At 31.5% G+C, this 23,526-nt stretch overlaps 1 protein-coding gene across 2 annotated transcripts in view; it reads right to left on the bottom strand.

The window, feature by feature from the left end:
• LOC118183648 (cubilin-like) overlaps positions 1–20,446 on the bottom strand; it is a 128,646-nt gene extending 108,200 nt beyond the window's left edge. Inside the window, exon 1 of one of the 2 annotated variants that reach the window (XM_085822206.1) lies at positions 20,224–20,446. In XM_085822206.1, coding sequence (XP_085678332.1) covers positions 20,224–20,310 — 87 coding nt within the window. In that variant the 5' untranslated portion in view covers positions 20,311–20,446. The remainder of the gene's footprint in view (positions 1–20,223) is intronic. The other variant, XM_035353244.2, reaches the window with a different exon arrangement.
• Positions 20,447–23,526: the final 3,080 nt, after the last annotated feature.

The following is a 23,526-nucleotide window of genomic DNA, read 5'->3' as shown; positions in this document are numbered from 1 at the left end:
AATTTGACCAATTCATATGAGAAATTTCACGACATTTTAATAAATGATCCGAATCTATTGATTCACGCAGATAAAAAAAATATGACCGTGAAAAAAATAATATTTTTTAAAAAAATTTTAAATTAATTAAAAAACATAACATTGAAATTATAGTTTTTACAAATATTTTTATAGTTACCAATAGTTAATAATAAATATATTTTTGTATATTATAGACAAATAGATGAATGTATACAATAAAATATATTTTTTGAATTATTGGTCTGCTTTCATAACTAAATTACAATTCTCATTTTATTTCATTTATCTCGCTTTGTCTCAATGAAAATGTGGTCACTTTATGCTTGGCCCATATCTGGCGACTTGCACCCTCTTAATAAAAAAGTACGCGTTTGAATTCTCATCCCATATTGTTCATAGATCACCTAATTGGTTATGATATATACATTTCTATCTTAGTCTTAAGCAAATTTTTCATTGGTGTAAATTATTATAGCTATACTTTAATTGAAAGGAATTTCTTTTTATTGTTTGTGAATACAAATAATTTAGATAGTAAGACATCTCTTCTTTATAATGCTTTTGAGTTGACTTGTCACAGGATAAATTTTAACGCTAATCTCATTCTAAAACGAAATCAAACCCATATTCCATATTCCAAAATGAAGTATCACTCTTTCTATATGCCTTTATTTCTTTAGTCATAAAATTTGTTATAGAAATTTCAGATTAAAAATCATTATCTGATTTCTCATAATTATTAACTGCGGAATTTTACTATTCATTGTTTCCCTGCTTTAAATTTTATCTATATGAAGTAAAGGTACTCGCAGCAGATAAACCAAGTTCTACTTTTCTGCTATTGTTATTTCATATCTCTTGTTAACACGACCAATGTATTCAGATTCTGAATAAGGAAATGTATGGTAATACTTTTGGAAGACATCTTGGAATATAAATAACATAAAAAGAGGAAACTTGAAGCAATTAACACATTGCAATTTAACACATTGAATTGTTAACCCTAAATTTTTAAAAGAGTCCCCAAAAATTTATTTTAAATAAAAAATATAAAAAGAAAATTGCAATCTGATACTGGTACACAGATTTCAGTGTTACGCTTGAATTATTCTTAAGCAAAGCAATTACGAGACAACTATTTCTTAAAGAATTAAACCTACAAAACCTAGACTCTGATATTAAAAACAAACTATTCAATATGGCATAGCCGAAACGTAAAAAAAAAAAAAAATTACCATGATACTACTTCATCATGATTTATAGTCACATGGATACTTTTATTTGCTTATTTATTACGTGCTTCGTCATTAGGACGATACGGAAAGGGAGGGATATCCCGTGGATTAACTGGCTCATATTCACATTACACATAAGGAAAACCACGAAAACTTCCCATGCAGCTGGAACTCCTAACCGAATGACCAGTGTTCAGTGGCTTTTATAGCTAGGCTACTGTTGGGCCCACATTTACACTGAGGGGATAAAAGTTATGGGATAGCAATATGCAAATATACAGATAGCAGTAGCATCGCGTACAAAATGTATAAATAGGCAGTGCATTGACAGGGCTTTCATTTCTTTTCAAGTTATTCATATAAAAAGATTTCTGACGTGATTTATGGCCGCAGGACGGGAATTAACAGACTTTGAACGTGGAATGGTAGTTGGAGATAGACGCATGGGGCATTCCATTTCGGAAATTGTTAGGGAATTCAACATTCCGAGATCCATAATGCAGAGAGGATGCTAATAATACCTAATTTTAGGCATAACCTCCCATCATGGACAACGTACTTAATGACCGACTGCACTTAATGACCGATACCGGCGACGTGTGCGTAGAATTATCAGTGTTATCATACAAACAACATAACGAGAAATAATCGCAGAAATCAATGTGGGACGTACGACGGACATGTTTGGTAGGACACTGTTGTGAAATTGGCTTTAATGGGCTATGGCAGGAGAACACCGAGTTGAGTGCCTTTAGTAACAGAACGACATTGTCTGCAGCTCCTCTCGTGGACTCTGACCATATCGGTTGGTTTATAAACGGCTGGAAAACTGTGGCTTAGCCATGAGTCAAGGTTTCAGTTGCTAAGAGCTGATGGTAGGGTTCGAGTGTGGAGCAGATCCTCCCCCCCCCCGAAGCCTTGACACCAAATTGTTAACAAGGCACTGTGCAAGCTGGTGGTGGATCCTTATTGGTGTGGGCTGTTTTTTCATGGCATAGCCTGCGTCCTCGGGTCCAACTGAACCGATCATTGACTGTAAATGGTTAAGTTTAGCTACTTGGAGACCACTTTCAGCATCGATGAATTTCATGTATCCAAACAACGATGGAATTTTTAAAGATTGCAATGTGCCATATCACCGGGCCACAACTGTTTGCGACTGGATTGAAGAACATTCTGGACAATTTCAGCGAATGATCTTCCGGCATGAATCCCATTGAAATTTTATGGGACATAATCGAAAGGTCAGTTCGTGCACAAAATCCTGCACCGCAACACTTTTGCAATTATGGAGTCTGTAGAGGCAACATGGCTCAATATTTCTACAGGAAACTTCCAACGACTTGTTGAGTCTATGCCACGTTGAGTTGTTGCACTTCGCCGGGCAAAAGAAAGTCCGACATGATGTTAGAAGGTATACTATTGAGTTTTGTCACATCAGCGTATTTCCCTTGTATATCAGATCTTTTTATTTTGCAGGATATAAAATCCACTCATTGAAAACAATAAAGATGTCCTCGAGGTGTTTAATAAATTATGCTTTACAAACGATAATTCATATTAATAATTTCTCATATGTCATCGAAGAGGATTATTTTTGGTACAACTTCTTGAATAAATTTAACAGAATCTGGATCTTGAAGATTTTTAATTTCTAGGGATCATTCCTTAAACTTGTAGATAATGGTAGCTTAAAATTATCTTACGCATTAATACAGGAATTAGCATACAAAGACTGAAGCTCACTTTTTAAAAATTTTATGGTTTTTAAATTTTAACGTCACTAAATTAAAAAAAAACTTTCTTAAACTTTTGTGATAAACTCTTCGTGGTGTTAAACTACAATGTGAAATTTTTACATAACAATTCAGTTTTTTACTTACTAGAAATAAAGGTGCTACTGGGCTTCACTTTTTTAACCCTCTACAGAGAGTTCTAAAAATATGCAGCTTTAAAACGTTTTTCATTTTACTGTTTAATTTTACGTGCCCAAGTGAGAGGAAAACGATGTTTGATAATAAGGCTCATAAGAGAAAAAAAGTTGTGTTAGCAGAAGTGAGTTAAGGAGCAGAATGATAAAATGCAACCTCAGTAAGAGCCCCCTCGCCCCACCCAAAATAAAAAATCTCAATAAATCTTCTTTTCCTTTTTATTTTATATCTAACCAATAGAACCAGAGTAATGATACATAATAATTTGTCTCTCGGAGACAATAAACGAATGTGAGGTTATTTCTAAATACTCGAAAACTTCCTCTGAAATAACACAGATTTGAGGTTGAGTTTTGAATAACTTCAAAAAAATAAATAAATAAAGTAAACCCATTGCTTTTTACATATGAGCTCTATGCGAACAGAATTTGTCAAATGTTTCTTTGGTAGTAATCCCTAATTTATTAAACATTTTCTATGTGTAACAGTTTTTATGTTCCCTAGAGTTTCCGTGTCTACGATTACAATACAAAAAACAATATATGGCACCTTCCTTGTTGCTTGGAGAAAATATTCCACACAAAAATATTTTTATTATTTAAAAACTTCAATGAAAGATTCCGGTTTGAATAGAGACATACTTCTTGTTTTATTACAGTATGATCATTTGTGTATAACTATATATTTAAAACCAATACCATGATTTTCTAAATTCTAGAAAAACTTATTAGCTCTTGAGCTCCCAGTAACCGGAGACATAAACTAACATGACTTAAGTTTACTAAATTAATTTATTCCTGTTACCTATTTCAATCACTATATATTTTGCATCCTATAATTCCGTTTCTGATAAAGCATCCATTTTCTTTGCACTTATTAAAACAATAAAGAATTTTTAGAAGCCAAGTAATGAGATGATTGCCAGTCAAGGCATGGGATATTTTATCACAGCTATGAAGAAATCCACTCCAAAGTCATGAAACAAAAGCTACAGAAACAAATACTGATTGCTTCATACTAGAAGCGTATAACGCAAGGAAATCTCTCCAATGCAGCCAAAGAAAAGGAGCAAGAGGAAAATATAACAGAAAGAATTCATTCATCATCTTCCCAGTAGCGAACTGTCACTCAGCTGGAGAAAAGTGAAAAGATAATCGTTATTTAATGAAGAAGACAGTAACTATTGTTTTGTGTACAAGCTTCCTTCATTTTTCATATTTAAAAAAATAAAATTGTTATCTGAAATTTTCAGATAATGGTCTTGTAGGGTTTATATTTATTTTAACTAACATTTATTTTAAGTTTAAACTATCTTTCCTGTCAAGCCTTACTTTCCCCTGGAACTGCCAATGCCAGAATATGTAAATTTGAGTAGAACACGCAAGGATTCAAATTATCAGCGGAAGTATTATGATTTAAATAGAAGGAAACGAGTTCGGTGAGAGAGTTATTCTTACTTAGCGAGCGCGGAGGTAGAAATCGAGAATTGAAGAACCCCGCGTTGCGGCCTATGTGCTTGGCGGGAAGTAGTTGCAATTGTTCCAGTGAGCTTCAAGTCTGCTGAATTAGCTGCGGTATTTGTAAAACGCGGTGAGTTAGTTATTTTAGAGAGCCTCGTAGTTAGAATATTGTCTTTACTTTCTTTTCAGGTTCTTATTTTTATTTGACTGCCTAGTGGGCACAGTCTGTAAGCGTCAAGAGGACGCCATTGTAATTTATTACGTTGAATAAAAAGGGACTTAAACCCTTTATAAGACTCTGTGGTTTATACAAGCTTTCACAGTCACCTCTTGGTTGCGTGCTAGTTAGAGGCGCGCAACGTTATAGTCTACTGTTTTAAAGAATTTATCTTCAAAGTTTCAAAAAAGTTTAAAAAAAATTCTTGTTTAAACGTATAAATGAATTTTTAGCTAGACAGTTACTTAGCGCATTAATTCTTAAACTAATAGGTAACCCACTAATTTAAGAGTTAATATTCCAGGAATTCAAGGGCACACCAGCGGCCGAGCATTCATTCTATTTAACACTGGTAGTTTGACCTGGGTTTTTTATCCTGGCGAACTGGTTGTCAACATAAAGATTTTCGATGCTTCAAAACACCTATTTTCTTTGCATTTATTAAATTAAAAAATAAAGAATTTTCAGAAGCCAAGTAATGAAATAATTGCCAGTTATCGCATGGAATATTGTATCACAGTTACGAAGAAATCCACTCCAAAGTCATGAAACAAAAGCTAGAGAACCAAATACTGATTGCTTCATACTAGAAACGTATAACGCAAGGAAATCTTTCTAATACATCCATGGTAAAGGAGCAAGAGGAATAATAACATGAAGAATTCGTTCATCATCTTCTAGTAAAGAACTGGTCACTCAGTGCGAGAAAAGTGAAAGGACAATAATCGTTATTTAATGAAGAGGACAGTAACTATTTTTCTATGTACAAGCTTTCCTCATCCTGCTTATTTAAAAAACTAAAATTGAAATCTGAAAATTTCAGATGACTGCCTACTATTTTGAAGAATTTATCTTCAAAAAGATTTCAAAAAGTTGAAAAGCATTCTTATTTAAACGTATAAAACAATTTTAAGCTAAGCAGTTACTATAATTCCTTTGGGATGAATAATTCTTTGGAATTTTAACTCATTAGCAATAACACGGGATTTTTTTCTACAACTCGTAAAAATGATTTCAGTTCGATCCTAGAAAAGCGATATCACACTAGGTTGCTTAGAATATACAAAGAGAAATCCATTGACGCTGATTTCTTCTCAATTCAACGAACAAGGATATCTAAAGCCTAACTGCACATTTTGATTCTGAGAAAATTATAACTTAAATTCATGTACCGTTTCCTCCATTTAAAAATTTGGGTAAGATTCAAGACAGTCACCATCAAACTGGCAAGAATAAAGGTTCTAATAATTACCTTATTTTCTATGCCTGGGTTTGGTTTCGGTTCCTGCAAGTATTTATGTAATAGAAATATTTTTATACTTTTGATTCACATGCGGAAGACATTCCCATCCATAAGTTAAAGAATTCTTCAATATGAATGTTTGCTGCTGATACCTTAAAACAGAGGAGAAAAGAAATACTACACGCCATCCCTGAAAGGAACAATGAAAGCTTTTACAGAGTTATAAAGTTATTTCTAAATAAATAAATAAATAAATTTCTAAAGCTGATTTACTTTGGTTCAAGTAATCGAGATACAGTGGCGTGGTGCATTTCCCTAGCATCACTTCAACTTTGTATATGAAACCTTTTCATCTCGGTAAGTTGCTTTGATAGTTTTGGATGCATTTCAAGATGCAAGTATATATCACACACACACACACGTCTCTCAATCTCTCTCTACCTCACTCTCATTAATATATATAGGAGAGAGAAATGTGTGTATGCATATTTGTGTGTGTATATGTCGTGATATGAATGATTTGGAACTTGGTGATGGCTTAGTAGATGTCTAGCGAAGAGACGTTGACAAAACTAAGTTCGGCGAATCACCATCTTTATTTTTAGGCACATCAAAATCATTTCTTTATAGGCAATATGCTTTTTGATCATAAGATATTACAATAATTTTTATATACATAGGTTAAAAAGCAGGACGTCATCCCAGACAGGAAAGCATAGCAGCGCATAGATATTTGTATAAGCGTCTTGCCAGGTGGAAAGCGTAAGCGGAAGTGTCGCAGTAATTCGAAAGAAAAAGGGAGGGTGTCAAAAAGTTTCAGTTTGAGTTAAAAATGTTTTGGTTTACAATTCTTTGATTGCGCAAGAGGCCTTACGTAGTATGGCAGTAGTAATATAAAAATGGGTAGAGGTATCTGCATATATTAAGTGTTACGTAGGATTACATAATTAATTTGAATGACGCAGTTTAGACTTATAGCGCTATTTTTAAGATAGAGAGAGGAAGTCCCCAAATTAAAAAAAAATTAAAGAAGTTATAGCCAATTAAAGTTAGAAGTTTGCTTTCATATTTTCTATCTTTCACATTCTCCGCCCCCTCCCCTTCAAAAAGAAAAAGGCGGAGAGATAGAGAAGCCTTTTCAAGAGAAAAGCATTAGAGCAGCAAAATATGAGAGATAATTTTGAAAATACAAAACATAAAATTAGCTTTTGAACAATGAAAAAATTATAAGTAGTAAACTTTTGAATTCCATAATAATTTTGAGCACTGTATTCTATTAAAATAATTGCACATTTTTAGAGTCTGATTAAGATTCGAGTCCCATCTATAAAAAGTTCTTGTTTCTTGAATATTCACATCACAGTTTTGATATTTCAACGAAGGATTTCCAAAAATTTTTACACACAATATCACAGTTATAAAACTTTTATATACCCACTAATTATTACAAATAATCATAAATCTTAAAATTTTACACCATATTAATTTTCACATTCATAAGTAATATTTTATCATTTCTAACAGCATTGTTGAAATTATAGTTTTTACTTTTATTATTACAATTTTCTTATTTTCCACAGCTTTCTCCTACTACACATATATCCAGATATTTGGGGATATCCACTTTAACGAACTCATGTATTAAATTTTCATGAGTGGTTAAGGGAAACCCGGCAGTTGCTTGGAAAGGCCTCTACTCCTTAAATAAGGTAACTGACCTCTGTGAACTGCACTACAACATTCCAATATATTAAAAGAAAAAATCCCACTCCATTATATGAAAAAAATAAAAATCCTCTATATAAAATCAAGTGGGAGCCTTCAAAATTATATTGTATGAGGAGGGTAAAAGGAACAATTATGCAGAGGTGAAACAGGCCTCTGTTTCTGAACCTCAACATACTTTTTATTTAGCATGCAATCTATATATATAAAAATGAATGTGTGTCTGTCTGTCTTTCTGTACTCGATAGATTCAAAAACCATACATCCAATCGCTGTGAAAACTTGGGAAATTATTAGGTATATCCCTAAGAAGGTTTTTGAAATTTTTTTTAAAAATCAGTGTTGGGGGTTTTAGGTGCTCCCGAACAAATATCCCCAAAATATCAAAATAACATTTAATTAGTAATATTTGTTAAAAGTGTAACCATGAATAAATTGAAAAATTAAATCTTTACCCATGAAATTTACTCATAGAATTTACTTTTATAAAAAAAATTAAACTGTAAAAAATAACATACCCATAATAACAGTTGTAATAAAAATAAAAATAAAAATATAAATCACAAGGTAAGTAAAATATTGAATCGTTCTATTTATATTTTTTCAATTATTGTTTGAATATTACAAATTACATTAAAATTTAAAACATTTTAAATATATAAATTGTGTTTCCTTTAAGATTTCAATAAATTAATTTAAATTACAAAAAAAAAAAAAATTAATGCGTTTGACGTTCGAATTTTCGCCAGCAAATTCTAAATATGCAGTCAAAAATTTTTGCAACTATTAATAAGAGAATAAATTATTAATACGTGAATAAATAAAAAATATTATTGATTCCCAGCTGAAAAAAATAATTGGAAATACGTTTCATTTAACCCCACAATTATGCGACCAAAGCGAAGTGTCATTGATCGATCTACAAATCAAGCAAAAAGGAGAAGAGAAGAACGAGCTTTAGAAACAAGTGAGCAGAGATAAACTAGGCAAGAAAGAGATCGAGATCACACTGCTCTTGCTAGAGCTTCAGAAACAAGTGAGCAGAGACAAGTTAGGCAAGAAAGAGATCGAGATCACACTGCTTTTGCTCGATCATTAAAAACAAGTGAGCAGAGACAAGCAAGGCAAGAAAAAGATCGAGTTCACACTGCTCTTGCTCGATCATTAATTAGAAAGGAGTGAACAGAGGCGAGCAAGGCAGCAGAGGAATCGAATTCGCAGAACACAGACAAGACGAACGATACATACTGATTTGAATTTATATGGTTTCAGTTACAATCCCCTTTACAATTACAGTCTTCATCCAAGTGTAATTATTGGAAAAATGGATAAAAAGTGTACGTATTGTGCACCTTTTATCCATTTTTCAAAATCAAAAAAAAATTTTTAATTAAAAAATGAAACACCAGGTATGTGCTGTGCAAGTGGAAAAGTAAAGTTACCAGACTTGCGTTCACCAGCTGAACCATTATTAACTTTAGTATCAGGTAAAACAGGTCAACAATTTTTTTTAAATATACGCAAGTACAATTCATGCTTCCAAATAACATCGTTCGGAGCAACGAAAATCGTTAGCGCAAATTATATGCCAAAATTTAAAGGGCAAATTTACCACTACTATCCTTGCCAAATGCTGATCACAAATAGCTTCAGATATATTTTATGGGAAATACTGACGAACAAATCAATAGACGGTGTCAACCGTCTATTGATTTGTATATATAGACTATATGAGTATATATAGACTCATATATAGACTATATGATTATATATAGACTCATATATAGACTATATGAGTGAAGACATTTCACATCGCATGCGTAGAAAAAGTGCTAATCCCAACATTCAATTTACATCAAATATATACAATGAAGCATTGATTTTAATTGAGGATGTATGTTGGACAATAGCCAGCAAATCACTGAGAGAATTGGGAATGATTGCTTCAAATAGATTTGGTAATGACATTTTCGATCATGATATACAACGAAAAACGCACTTCAGTGTTAATGAATTACAAATATTTGTTCGAATTAATCTGCTGAAATCGGTATTAGAACAACGAGCATCATGTGACACAATTATAAATGTAATATCTAACAAGAGTTGTGATTTATATTTCTTAGATGCAACTGGAGGCACTGGCAAAACTTTTCTTATTTTAATTATTATAGCAACTATAAGATCACAAAATAATATTGCATTTGCTATTGCATCATATGGTATTGCAGCAACTCTTTTGGTCGCTGGTCGAATAGCACATTCAGCATTGAAATTGCCATTAAATATGCAGGTAACTGAAACTCTAACATGTAATATTAGCAAATATTCTGGGATGGGAAAAGTACTAAGATCATGTCAGCTTATAATATGGGATGACTGCACCACGGCACATAAGAAAATCATTGGAAGCACACAATCGCACATTAAAAGATTTGAGAGGAAATGAGCAGCTCTTTGGTGGTGCACTCATTTTGCTAGCTGGTGATTTTCGACAAACTCTACCAGTTATACCACTTTCAACACCTGCAGATGAATTGAATGTATGTCGCAAATCATCAGTGTTATGGCCGTATGTGGAGAAAATATCTTTGAAGATTAATATGCGTGTTCAATTACAACAAGATGGATCTTTTGAACGATTCTCAAAACAATTGTTAGGTAATGGGAATGGTAAAATGGAAATGGACGAACCCACACACTGTATTACATTACCAGAAAAATTTTGTCACATTGTAAAATCCTCTGATGAATTGATTGCCAAAGTTTTTCCAAATTTATCGCAGAATTATAAAAATAATCAATGGGTTAGTGAGCGTGCTATATTGGCAGCTAAAAACATTGATGTGAATTTAATAAGCTGCACAATTCAAAAAGAAATACCTGATGAAGAAACAACATACGTATAAATCCATAGATACTGTTGTCAATCACGATGAATCAGTTAATTATCCAATAGAATTTTTAAATCATTGGATCTACTAGGAATGCCACCGCATATTTTATCTTTGAAAATTGGTTCCCCAATTATCCTTCTACAAAATATAAATCCACCGCGATTATGCAATGGGACTAGGATATCAGTAAAAAAAAATAATGAATAACATAATTGAGGCAACCATTTTAAATGGAAAACACCAAGGGGAACATGAACTACTACCACGCATTCCCATGACACCAACGGATACTCCATTCGAATTCAAACGTCTACAGTCTCCTGTACGACTAGCCTTTGCAATGACCATTAACAAAGGACAGGGACAATCATTGCAAGTATGTGAATTAAATTTGATAAATCCATGCTTCTCACATGGACAGCTGTACGTTAGAAAACCATCAAATTTATTTGTTCTTGCACCAGAGAGGAAAACAAAAAATGTTGTACATTTACAAGCACTAACTAAGATAATTAGTAGTGCTTGTAAATGTACACCATCACCATCAATCATCAAATATCATTCATTTCATGATGATATTTAATAATTACAAAATTATTGTTTAATTGAAATTCGTTTGCAATACTGTTTAATATCACAAGTGAAAAAGCATGTTTATTCTACCATCAACTATGTTTATTTATGTTTTGTACATATGTTATATTCAAATGACATATATGTAGGAATAATTTTATTGTTAATTTTCATTTTGATGTACTGTATATATTTAATCATTAATAAATTATGTTTGGGGTATCAAAACTGCTTTTTGTTCAAACACAGCAACGTGTGAACGGATACAGCTAGTTATTGATAATTATAACTTTCATTCACCATAATTCCAAATAAATTTTAATGCATTTTACTCTTAATTAAATTCTTATATAAATTTTATTACGATTATTCAGTTTCTTAAATCTTTGATGTTTCTATATTAATTATAATAATATTTAATATTCTAACATTTAATAATTATTTCATTTATATTTCACATATACATCATTCTCAAAATAATTAGAAAATTCTTAAAATTCAAATTATTAAACAATAATATTATTTACAAAATAATTCCAAAGTTAACATTAATTCAAAATTTTTAACAAAACTTATACTTACTAATAACAGTAAAATTTAATAATCTTCCCTGAATAAAATTTTAGAATACTTGTACATTTTAATATGATATTTTCATAAAGCAGTGCTACTTTTTTTCCATCGAATTAAAATCAATATTCTAAGAAAACATTATGTTTTCAGATTTCAAAATATAACCAGTTATTGAGTAAGTTATTTATAATGATGCAGTTAGAGAAACTCAAAAAAAAAAAAAAAAAAAGCACATAACATCAAAACACATTTTTTTAATATCGTCACTTGATTTCCTCGATGGAAACAACTTTGGACATTTAATTTGGAACCGCAGAAATTAATCACACTTCGATACAACTTTTGATAATATTTCACTTTCCAAATAAAATAAGCACTTTAATACTTGTTGAAAAACACAATGCCTATTACGCTGTTAACAATAAATTTTTTCGCACCATACTCCGATGTTACAGTGACCTTGGTCTGATTCGGAATTCAGGTAGTGATGAATACTTTCTTTTTATTTTATCCATCATTCAAACGATGATAAATCGGTTGAATAAACTCTGCATTGGGAGTTCCATGCACTTTTTTTTTTTGAAGAATTTGCAAAAAGAAGCACCATATTTGAATACTCGACGATATCTAACTTTTAGAATGATGAACTTGAAGATACTTTCCCACTGGATTTGAGGTAAAAGGTACATATCCTTTCGACTAAATATGTCATGATATGAATGCTTTTGAACTTGGTGATGGCGTAATAGATGCCTAGCGAAGAGACGTTGACAAAAGTAAATTCGGCGAATCACCATCTTTAGTTTTAGGCGTATTAAAATCATTTCTTTATAGGCAATATTCTTTTTGATCATAAGCAATTATAATAATTTTTATATACACAGGTTAAAAAGCAAGATGTCATCTCAGACAGAAAAGCATAGTACCGCTTGGATGTTTACAGGAGAGTCTTGCCAGGAGGAAAGCGTAAGCGAAAGTGTGGCAGCAATTCAGGGGAAGAAAGGAAGGGAGTCAAAAAGTTTCAGTTCAAATTTAAAAAGTTTTGGTTTACAATTATTTGATTGGACAAGAGGTATCTGCAATTAAGCGTAACGTAGGATTGCATGATTAATTTGAATGACGCAGTTTAGACTTGTAGCGCTATTTGTGACGTAGAGAGAGGAAGTCTCCAAATTAAATAAAAAATAATAGAGGTTATAGTCAATTAAAATTAGAAGCTTACTGTCATGTTTTTTATCTTACACATTTATATATGATGGTGTGTGTATATATATTACATTGTGCGTATTATAAAGGTGTTAGGACAAGCATTGTTGAACATACCCATACGGCTTGGCTTCTTGGATCCCACTAAACATATATTGAATAGTCTTGGCCGACAGGATGCATAATCTTACATTAAATACCATTGAACTAATTTGAAGAATACTTATTGAATTCAACGAATTGTTAATCCTCTAGGGGCTGAACTGTAAAATTGCTGGTAGTTCAACTCGAGTTCAAATTTCAGCACATGTGCTGGCTGGCTACACTTTACAGGAAAAGTGTTGAAATTTCAATTCAGCATATAAATTATATCTTCTACTGAGCAGAATAAATTTCTACAGTAAATTAATAGATATTATACTTTAATTAACCAGTTAACTGTGATTGACGAGTATACTCGTTATGGAGAAGCGACACGATTTTGTGTATTGACGAGTATAGTCGTCATGCGTATATTATGTTAATGAAATGGAAAGATAAGAGGGAGGTTTATTTAGTAAGTACTGTACATAATGATAACGTAAAGAAACAGAGAAAAGAAAAGTAATAACAAAGAAACCGGAGCTAGTTATTGATTATAATAAAAAAATGGGCGGAGTGGAATGAGCGATGGAATTATCACAGCGTACTCCACAGCAAGAAAACGACTCAAAAAGTACTACAAAAAGATATTTCTCCATTTCTTAGACATTATGTATCTGAATGCATTCATATTATATAAAAAAAATAATGGAACATTATCACGTATTAACTTTTTGCTCAAACTTATTGAAGACACTTCAGCGAGGTATCCGATTGAAAGAAATAAATCGGCACAAACTCGCCCATTTAGTTTTAATATAAGCCAATTAGGAGGAAATCATGTTCTGGATTATATACTCGGAACATCGAAAAAAACCAACCGTATGCGAAGGTGTTTGCATTGCTACAAACGTATGATCACGAAGGAATTGCGCTACTGGTGTTCGATTTGCAAAGTCCCGTTGCGTATAGTACCCTGTTTCGCTGAATATCACTCCACAGCAGGAATTTAAATTCTTACTTTTATATGTATAATATTTAATTTAATTTATTGCGTTTTTAGTTTAATATGTATGTAATATATGCTTATGTTAACCAAATAAGTAAATATTAGTAATAAAATTTTCAATTTTATAAAATAAACCCATCTTTTTCATCCAATATCTTACCAACGCAACTTACTCTGTGATTGATGAATATACTCGTCATGGCTCGATTCTGGCGACACAAAACGGTGCGCACTCTTAAACGAGAGCGCCACAGTTAACTGGTTAAAACTGTATCATCTCATGTAGTTTAAGTTAAGAAAGCCATTGCTTACGTTTCTTTTTAATTCTGCTATAGGAATGCATAAGATATATTTCTTTCTGTAGTTAAATGGTTAGATTTGCAACAAATCGAATAAACTACCAAAAATCAAACCCAAGATTTCTGTACTTGAAAACCACGAGTCATAAACTGACATATCGTTCGAAGTCCTTGTCCTTGCTTTCAGTGTTCTTATTCATAACTGGTTTTTGAATATTCTTCTTCTAACTTCTGCTCGGGATGCAAACTAGTCTATGAGAAATGTCAATGAGAAACCATAGTTCTGGTGATTTCTCTGACCAATTCTGAGGATTTTTACTTAAACCTAGTACTACTTAATTGTCTCATAGATGAAGTTTTCGATTCAGCTATTAAACACCCCCTCTATAACTTTTTCATTTTCTGTTTATTTTTTGATGCATCGGTAAACCTTTCAGATTAGTTATATATGCTTTAAAATTACGGCATTCGATTTGTAAAGTAATATTAAATTTTAGTATTTTTGACACTATATGGATTAAATAAATTTGTAAAATAATTTTAAAGCGGCAAGAATTAACCATTTAAATTATTATGTCATTGATTGCTTATCGGTTACAAAAAATGAATAAATATATTACATAGCCCTGCAACAACTTGCTGTTCGTCTTTTCTCTCTCGAGAAGGCTGTAATTTTTTCATATTCTATCTTTGTTCTCCAGGGTTTGACAAGAACCAGGAGAATGGGTGTTCCTGTATACAGCTTTGCAGGCAGCTAGTTTGCATTTTGATGGGATTTGACAAAAGAAGAAGAAAAGTAAAGGAAACCCAATAAAATAACTAGGTGTTAATTATTATAAAATATATTTCTCGCAAGAAGCAAATAACAGCACTGTGTAAGCGCGATTGTAAATTATTTATTGTTATTAGACAAAACAGCTATTGAGAAACGGCAACAGCTAATTTCTGGATGTCGTTCTATTTATAATTTTAAAATATATTCAGATGATGTACGATTGAAATGAATATCGGTGCGATGGAGTAAGATCATATGTTATGTTATGTACGTTTACGAATACTTTACGTGTAGGTTATTAAGTAACGAGTACGATTTATTTCTAAATAAATGTTTGTTTGTCCTTTACAATCGTTTTACGAGTCATTAACTTAACTACAGAAGGAATCTAACAACTGATATTTTGATGTCGTTATATAAATCCTAAATTACGAGTAGCCTTCAGATTATCAAGCGAAGTTACAGTTTTAACACTCTGTATTAATATGAGAAGCTTCAAATTAAACTTTTGAATATCAGCTGCGAATTAACTTATGTGCTATAGCATTGTCACGTGATGTAGCATAAAAACCATAATAAACGGTTATTAGGTACTTGGTGGCAAATGCATCTCTTTGCAGATTAGCCTTTCAACTAGTATATAATCAAATGCTAGTTGACGTTTTTAGACAAGAACAAAACTTACAGACAAGAATTCCAGAGCAATCTGTCTGTAAAAAAACCACTGCATATTAATAGCGCGGCGTGAAGCCTATTAATCCGATTCAAGACGAGAGATATAGAAAGCAAACAAACTTTCACAGTTTTTAGTTGCTAATAACTCTAATCTGACAACAGTGTATCATAAATACAGTTAATTTGCATTTTAAATAACTAACTGTTTGGAAAAATAATTAGAAGAATCTTATCAAAATTAGAATACAATTATTTTACGCGGAAATTAAGAAACATTTAATTGCTTTTCTAAGCAGCGTCAAAATCAAAATCACTTATGGGTATTGGATATATTCGGAAATGGTTAATAGTAAATGACACTTTAATGTCCGCCATCACAAAGCAGGAAAATTTAGAATTCGAACATTTTACGCATTCATACTTTAATAATCCGTCGTCTGAACACTACGTTGTTGTACTTATCAAATCCCTTTTTCGAAGTCCTAAACTGCTTGTTTCAGTTTTTTGATAATATATTTTAGTCTTTTCTTCTGTACAAGGGGAAGTTCTGTTTGTTACGTCATTTCGAGATAGCACTTTATTTACATTAATATTTACATTTTCTCAGAAATCATTTAATGCTCAAAATTTATTTACAGACAGGATTTTGACAAGACAATGGCATAACTTGAACTTCTTTGTCTTATTCTTCCCACAAGCAATCAGTTCGATATTCTAAGCAATTCTAGTTTAAAAGTTGAATTTAGAAAAATAAAATTATTTTTTTTCCTCGAAATTTTGCCTATTTTTAAAATTTGATTATTCTCTGATTTAGTTTAAGATTGTTTCGTTAAAATACAGAAACTGCGGTAGTAACTTAAGCTTCAGAACTAAAGCATTTTTTTTTTTTTGTGTGTGTGTGTGTGTGTGTGTGTGTGTGTGTGTGTGTGTGTGTGTGTGTGTTTGTGAACCAGATGATGATAGTGAAAAGAACGCAAATGTAGTTTCGGAATAAGATTGAGATATTTAAATCCACAAATCTTTGGGCCTTTCTTCATTTTTCTTATCGAAATTCTTTTAATAGGTTACTTTTCTCTCTTTTGATGCCTTTCATGCCTCTTTAAGTAAATTAATTTAATTTTTTATTATTGAATTCGTCAGCTTGTGAACTATTTTAAAACTTCTAGCTTAGTTCAAATCAAGATAGAATTTCGTAGATCGTAGATCATTCTGCATGAGAAGGATATTTCTGTAAAAAGGAACAAACTTAATGTTAATTCATGATCCACATTGAATCCACAAGCCACATAGCCACATAGAAACTAATAGTGCATCCAGTAAGGTATAAATTGACATTATAGCTTAGCAATTCGATACTGATTTAAAAGAATTGCACAGTAACGAAGAAATCTGAAACTTTTACAATTAATAAATTTAATAAACCTAAGGATTATTAAATTTTTTAATAGTAAAATTTAATCAACCTAAGGATTTTGTTTAAGAAATGCGGGCTACTTTTAGATTAACCTACATGTATGAACAAACATTTTCTACCATAAATCTCAATAAAAAGGTTGTTTTACTGTCAAATATTATCGATGATCATTTACAAGCAATTTTAGGAACCACCACTTTAAAATAAATTCTTAAAATTAAAAAAAAAAAAAAAAAAAAAAAAAAAAAAAAAAAAAAAAAAGGTGAAAGATATAAAATACCATCATTCTTCTCATTAAATTGTTGTTTGTTAAAAATTAATTTATTTTGACGTTAGAATTCACCTTTTCCTAATAATAAGAATTTATATTTAAAAATATCTTATTTGCAGTCTGGGGATGTTTTCCATCTAAATTTGTAATTTGGATCTTCGGTCAAAACATTTGCCCCTGACCTGTTCTAAAACATCTTTATTAAGAAAGAGGAAATCCTTCATGGCGAACGTTCTAAGGAAATTGTCTCGTACTCACGTTTCATGTAGAAAAAGCCGTAACTAAAAAATTCTTTCCTTTTTGGCTTGCATGTGTAATGTCAAAATTTGGTTTAGAAAATAAGAGCTTATTAGGTTATCCGAATGTGGCAAAGCCCTAAGGATTGCCTGCCTAGGAGGAGGGGAATGCCATCGTGGAGAACATTCTGAGGAGATCTGCTTCATATTCACGTTACACACAAGGAAAACCACAAAACTCAATGATATAGTCAATCTGTTTGCCTTGGTTTGAGTCCAAGCCAGGTCGAACTACCAGTATTTAACGGTTTTAACAACCACTGGTGGATCAACAAGAGATTATAGTAAAAACTGAAAAGAAAAATAAGAATAAGTTTTTCCTAAAACTTAAAATTAGCTTCGCCTTCCACTCCGAAGGAAAAATCCTTAGTCTGCTTAGTACATTTAATTTACCTACTATACTCAAAACAAAACAAAAAACATTAAACTGCAATTAAAAAACGACGGTAAAATATAAAATATAAAGGAATATATTTTATGTACATGAGAGCTATTCTCCTAGGGAGTCAAGATGCCTTTACGGAAAGGTTCCTAAGGGAAAATGGCTTGTATCTACTTTGCACGTGAAGGAAACCGCGAAAATCAATCATGCTACGAGCCCATTTTACTTAGGATAGAATCCGCGTCGACCTATCAGCGTTCAGCCGTTTTAACTACTCGGCCATTGATCATGAGGTTTTACTAAAATGAAGAGTGTGATTCTTTAATTCAATACATTTACTGCTTAATTAAATTTAGATTCTTAATCAACATAATATGCACTATATATTACGAGACCTCCTCTGCTGGTGACCGTCTCCATAAAAAGTTATTAAAATTACCAGTATTCAAATCATAGAGAATTCTGAGAAATTCTGAGAACACAAATATCGGCATTCGACATTACTTCAGTAAGACAAGCATGGATATTCGTCTTGCAAACGGTTCTATGTAAATGAGGCAGGAATTACACATCGTACTTTCATGTTAGTAATACCCTTTCAGAAACGCGCGATATGTTTTGAGTGGTAACCATTGGTTAACACTTAAAATCTTCAAAATAACATTTGACGCCTTAGTCTTTTCAACTGCAATAATATTTTGTTAAATTTAGTTTTTTGGTACTGAAGCCTTTTTGAGTGGTGTTTTCTAAAACGAAAGAACATTAAAATTTTTATTTGATAATACAGATGTCTGGAACTGCAAGTGTCTGAATCCTTTGTTCTTTCTGAGCCTTTTAAGTTATTTACGGACTTTCAGTCTTTTCGTTCATTTAAATAATAAAGAAAGGAAATACAGAGTAATATGTAACTATTAAAGATATATTAATTTAGAAAGGGTGTTTGTGATAAATAGCTGACCAAAAATGTGCAGCAGCCAACCTTTACTTACTCTACAGACATAAATGGAAAAGCAGTTACATACATTGATGGAAGCATTTATTTATATGCTTTTCGATTCATGTTCGAAAGCATTACGAGAAAGCAAACTGGCCTTTACCTACAAACAGTAAGACAAAAGCAATACACGGCAGTTTTATTTTGTTTACTCCGTGAATCCCTTAGCTACGGACTACGAGCATTTCTTTTCTAAGAAACAGACCTAACAAACGTGGTAACGTTATATGAAATCCCGCTATAAATAAAGAATTTTTGGCTTACAATATGCTGTATAAATACATACGATATGTAAAATCATTTGATAACTACTTAACTTATTTATGATGCATATTGTGAATCTTTTTGTGTAAAAACAAATAAAAAATAATTTGATTGCATGATACTATGCAAGAAAAATTTGTTTTTTTATATTATTTTGCGAAAGTAAAATGCTCTTATTTTAACGTAAAATCATTGCTGAAATAGAATGTGATAAAGATAGAAGATATGATAAAGAATGTGATAAAGAAATTTCCGTTACTTGTGAAACAGTAGATATATTTGGTAATGAAGTTTAATAAATGTAAAATAATTTATATTATAAATAATAAATATTGTAGTTATTAAAAAGCGTAATTAAGTATAGTGTATAAACGAAAATATACAAAATAATTTTCTTAAAAATAACACAGTTATAAACTAATACTAAAATATTCAGAAACTGTGAGTATAACGTCTCTAGTACGTAGAATATTTCGAACTTAAAACTGAATATATAGAGAGAGATAGATAGATAGAAAGATAGATGAAGAGAGAGAGACAGAATGTAATAATCTTTTGCTGAAACTTAAACTGCGGATTTCATATTTTTCAATTTAGTTTAATGCGTAATTATATAAAATGCAAGTAATTACGTATTAATCAAATTCTATAAGAAATTAAAATATAATAAATATGCACTCACTGGCCCTGGGGCTGAGTTGATTGCCAAAAGAGAATATCTCCCATACGACGTACATGAAAATATCAAACAAAATAAGATAAATTTCATTTTCTCTTTCTTTTTTTTTTAAAAAAAACAGCGCAAACTTGAGTTCAAGCGTCCACTGACGTGCCAGTAAAAGAACTGTTAAAAAGTGAGAGTTGGGATGATACCATTGCGTTTCCAATGTCTCGTGACGTCATTATGCGTGTTCGAAAACCGTAACTTCTAGCTTTCATAACGTGAGTCAGCCAGCAAGGTGGAACGAGCATTTCGGATGCCGAAAATTTGAAAACGAAATAAATCACGTTATCTGAAGTTTTACCAAGGTTTTGTTCAAGGAGATGATTATTTTTCGGTGAAATTTTCTTTTCCGTCTCTTTTTTATCTTTTAATTATCATCATCGTTGCAATAATTCAAAATATTATGACATTTCTATATCGGCGGGGGACAAACAGTACTACTTACCGACGGAGCGATTTTCAAAAACGTATTTCGTTTTTCAGCTAGCTTTCTAATTTTGAGTCTTCACCAGAAAGAGACGTACGTACCTAGTTTGTTGTATTTCGTTTCATTGGTTTTGCAGTTAAGGCGCTTTTTTAAACACGTTGGAGGTTTCAGGAAATATTAAATGGCTGATTAACTGATTATGGCAAATCACGTAATTGTAATCCTAAATGGTGGGGGGGGGGCATCCTGGGAAACTTTCTGAGGGAAATTGTCTGATATTTACGCTATTTGCAAAGAAAATCACTAGCCCGATTCTCAGCTAAAATTGAATTTACTTTATAATGCTCAGCGCTACATAATACATAATAACAATAATCACTTTATAATGCCCTAATCCAACGGTTCTCAACCTTTTGACTAACGCGTACCATCTAAACAAAAATTGAAAACCTTTAGTACCACCACTACAAAGTACTACCACCACCACCACTCTTGAACAAAGCTCGGATCGCATAAATAAAAACTCAATCAGTATGTTGGGGTTTTAATTTTTTAATTTAATAGTTCAAAATAATTTGCTTCTTTGCGTACCACCTATTTTTCCCTTGCGTACCACCAGTGGTATGCGTACTACCGGTCGAGAACCCCTGCTCTAATCCATTCGGTCATGCATATATGCGTAGCAGTCCTTCGTTGAGACAGTCCTTCTGTGCTATTTTGCAAACCGCATTTGTTCATTTCATTTCTTTATATCTCATTTTGGTTTAATATTCAATATTTCAATTTTTCCTTTATTATAAAGCCCAAGTAATAGTCGCTTAAATGGCCTTTATTTGTTCTGTGACTTATTATTAAAAAGAATTATTAAAAGTTATTAAAAGAATTAAAGTTTTCAAACGCTTATTATTTGAATGCGGTTTCTGTTAAAGTTACCCATCTCATAATTGTTTTTCCTAAATCATCACCATATCATGTATTCCTGGAATAAAATCCGGTTTATTCGCTATCAATGCAAAGAAACCTATTGAAAGTGATACTACCAAAATGTATTTTCATAAGTTGCTGATGAATATTAATTATGTCACTGGAAAACATTTTATTATTTAATAATTACGGATAAAAAATTAAACGTGATAGCTTCAAATTTACAAAATATCTTCAATTTACTTCTATTTTTATTGAAGAAAGCTATGATACGAAGCACAGTTTTTTGATAATAGCCATATACACTAAAATTTAATGCCTGTGTAGTAGAAGTATTACGAAGACATTTAAAATTCCTTTTATGATAATAACATTTTAATCATTTTCCAGGCAACGTTATAATTGATCGATGAAATGTGAATTCATTCCTTCTTTACTTTCTGTTTGAAATGCTGATAAGTATTACAAAATGATTCAGGATTTTTAGGTATATATTGATAAGACTAGAAAAAGCGAATTTCTGGTTTTTCCCACTCACAGAAATCTGAAGTCGAAAAGAATTTGTTAAGGCTCATCTATAAGCAAATATAATTGTTTTCTGTAGCATAATTTCTATAACTAGTCAGAAATACTTATTTAGGCAACTTAAAAGATGGTCAAGGTTCTAGCCGCATCTGGAGAAAACAATAAATGTTCTAAAATCTTACAGCGAAGCATTACTATTTCGTATTTAATTCATAATATTAAGTTAGGAAAATAGGTCTAAGATGGATATTCTGTACTAGTATTTTCTGATTTAACATATGCATATCTGAATATATCACATATCTTTGGAGTTTACATCTAGAAAGAAGTAAGTATTTAACATCATTAAATTATAGTCCCCGAAAATGCTCAGAAAATTCTTGCCTTAAACTTACATGTTTAATACGAAAACCTTTAACATTATTTGTGCGGAATTTTGTATTGAAAAGATGTTATTCTTCATTAAACGTGTATTATTAAGGAATATTAGGTGATATAATGAGGATTTTATGAAGAAAGGTTTGTATTCTGTATCTTTCTTTGATTCGTTCTGTAAATATGTTGTTAACAGTTATGTTGTGTAAAGGTAATTACGTATTTAAAAAGATTTTGTTCATAAGAAAATACATTAGTATAAATTAATGATAATTGATAGTCATGAATGAAAGTCATGTCTTAGATTAGAAGAATATCTTGAATCTATGTGTTTATGCATATTTCGCATAGAATATTGTTACTAGTAAAGTAAACTAATTCAGAGGTCTTCCTTATAACATTATACCGCCTCCAAATTCAGTGAAGTTGCCAAGTTTATTTTCCCATGACTTAAAAAACTTGTGAAATAAGCACTAAAAGTCGTAAATCCTGAAGGATATTTATAAATGAGTAACGTATGATATTTCCATCTTGTCGCAACACCTTAAGCTGAGTCTTGGACAGAAAAGTTCGGTCTGTCAACACTATTCTGAAATGACTAACAATGAAAATTTTATTTTATTATTTTTTCAATTCTTAAAAATTGTTGGATGAGAGATTATAAAGTATAAGGCTGTTATATTAAATAAATTTAGATTTTAAAATTTTTACTTAAGCTAGACTAACTTAACTCTAGCACTGGTTGCCGAACACGCAATAAAAGGAAAAAACTTTAACTCTTCCATACTGTGAGGAGGGTCTAAACAATTGATCTAAAAACCTATTAAATCAATAATTATATAACTTCGTAAATTAAAATTTAAGCTTAAGATCTTTACATCTAAAACCTGAAAATCAAGAGAAAAACATTCTACCCTGGTACCCTAGAAAACAAATATATTTCTCTGCGCCAGCTGAAATTCAACAACTCATTTCATTTCCTCTTTTTAAAAATTGATTATCTATTTCAC

Source organism: Stegodyphus dumicola, chromosome 8, assembly GCF_044657685.1.
Source record: "Stegodyphus dumicola isolate Sdum_Otavi_A_Nest chromosome 8, ASM4465768v1".
In the NCBI taxonomy this organism is placed as follows: domain Eukaryota; kingdom Metazoa; phylum Arthropoda; class Arachnida; order Araneae; family Eresidae; genus Stegodyphus; species Stegodyphus dumicola.
Note: the sequence above shows the minus strand (reverse complement) of the source record. Positions and strands in the feature narration are given on the sequence as shown.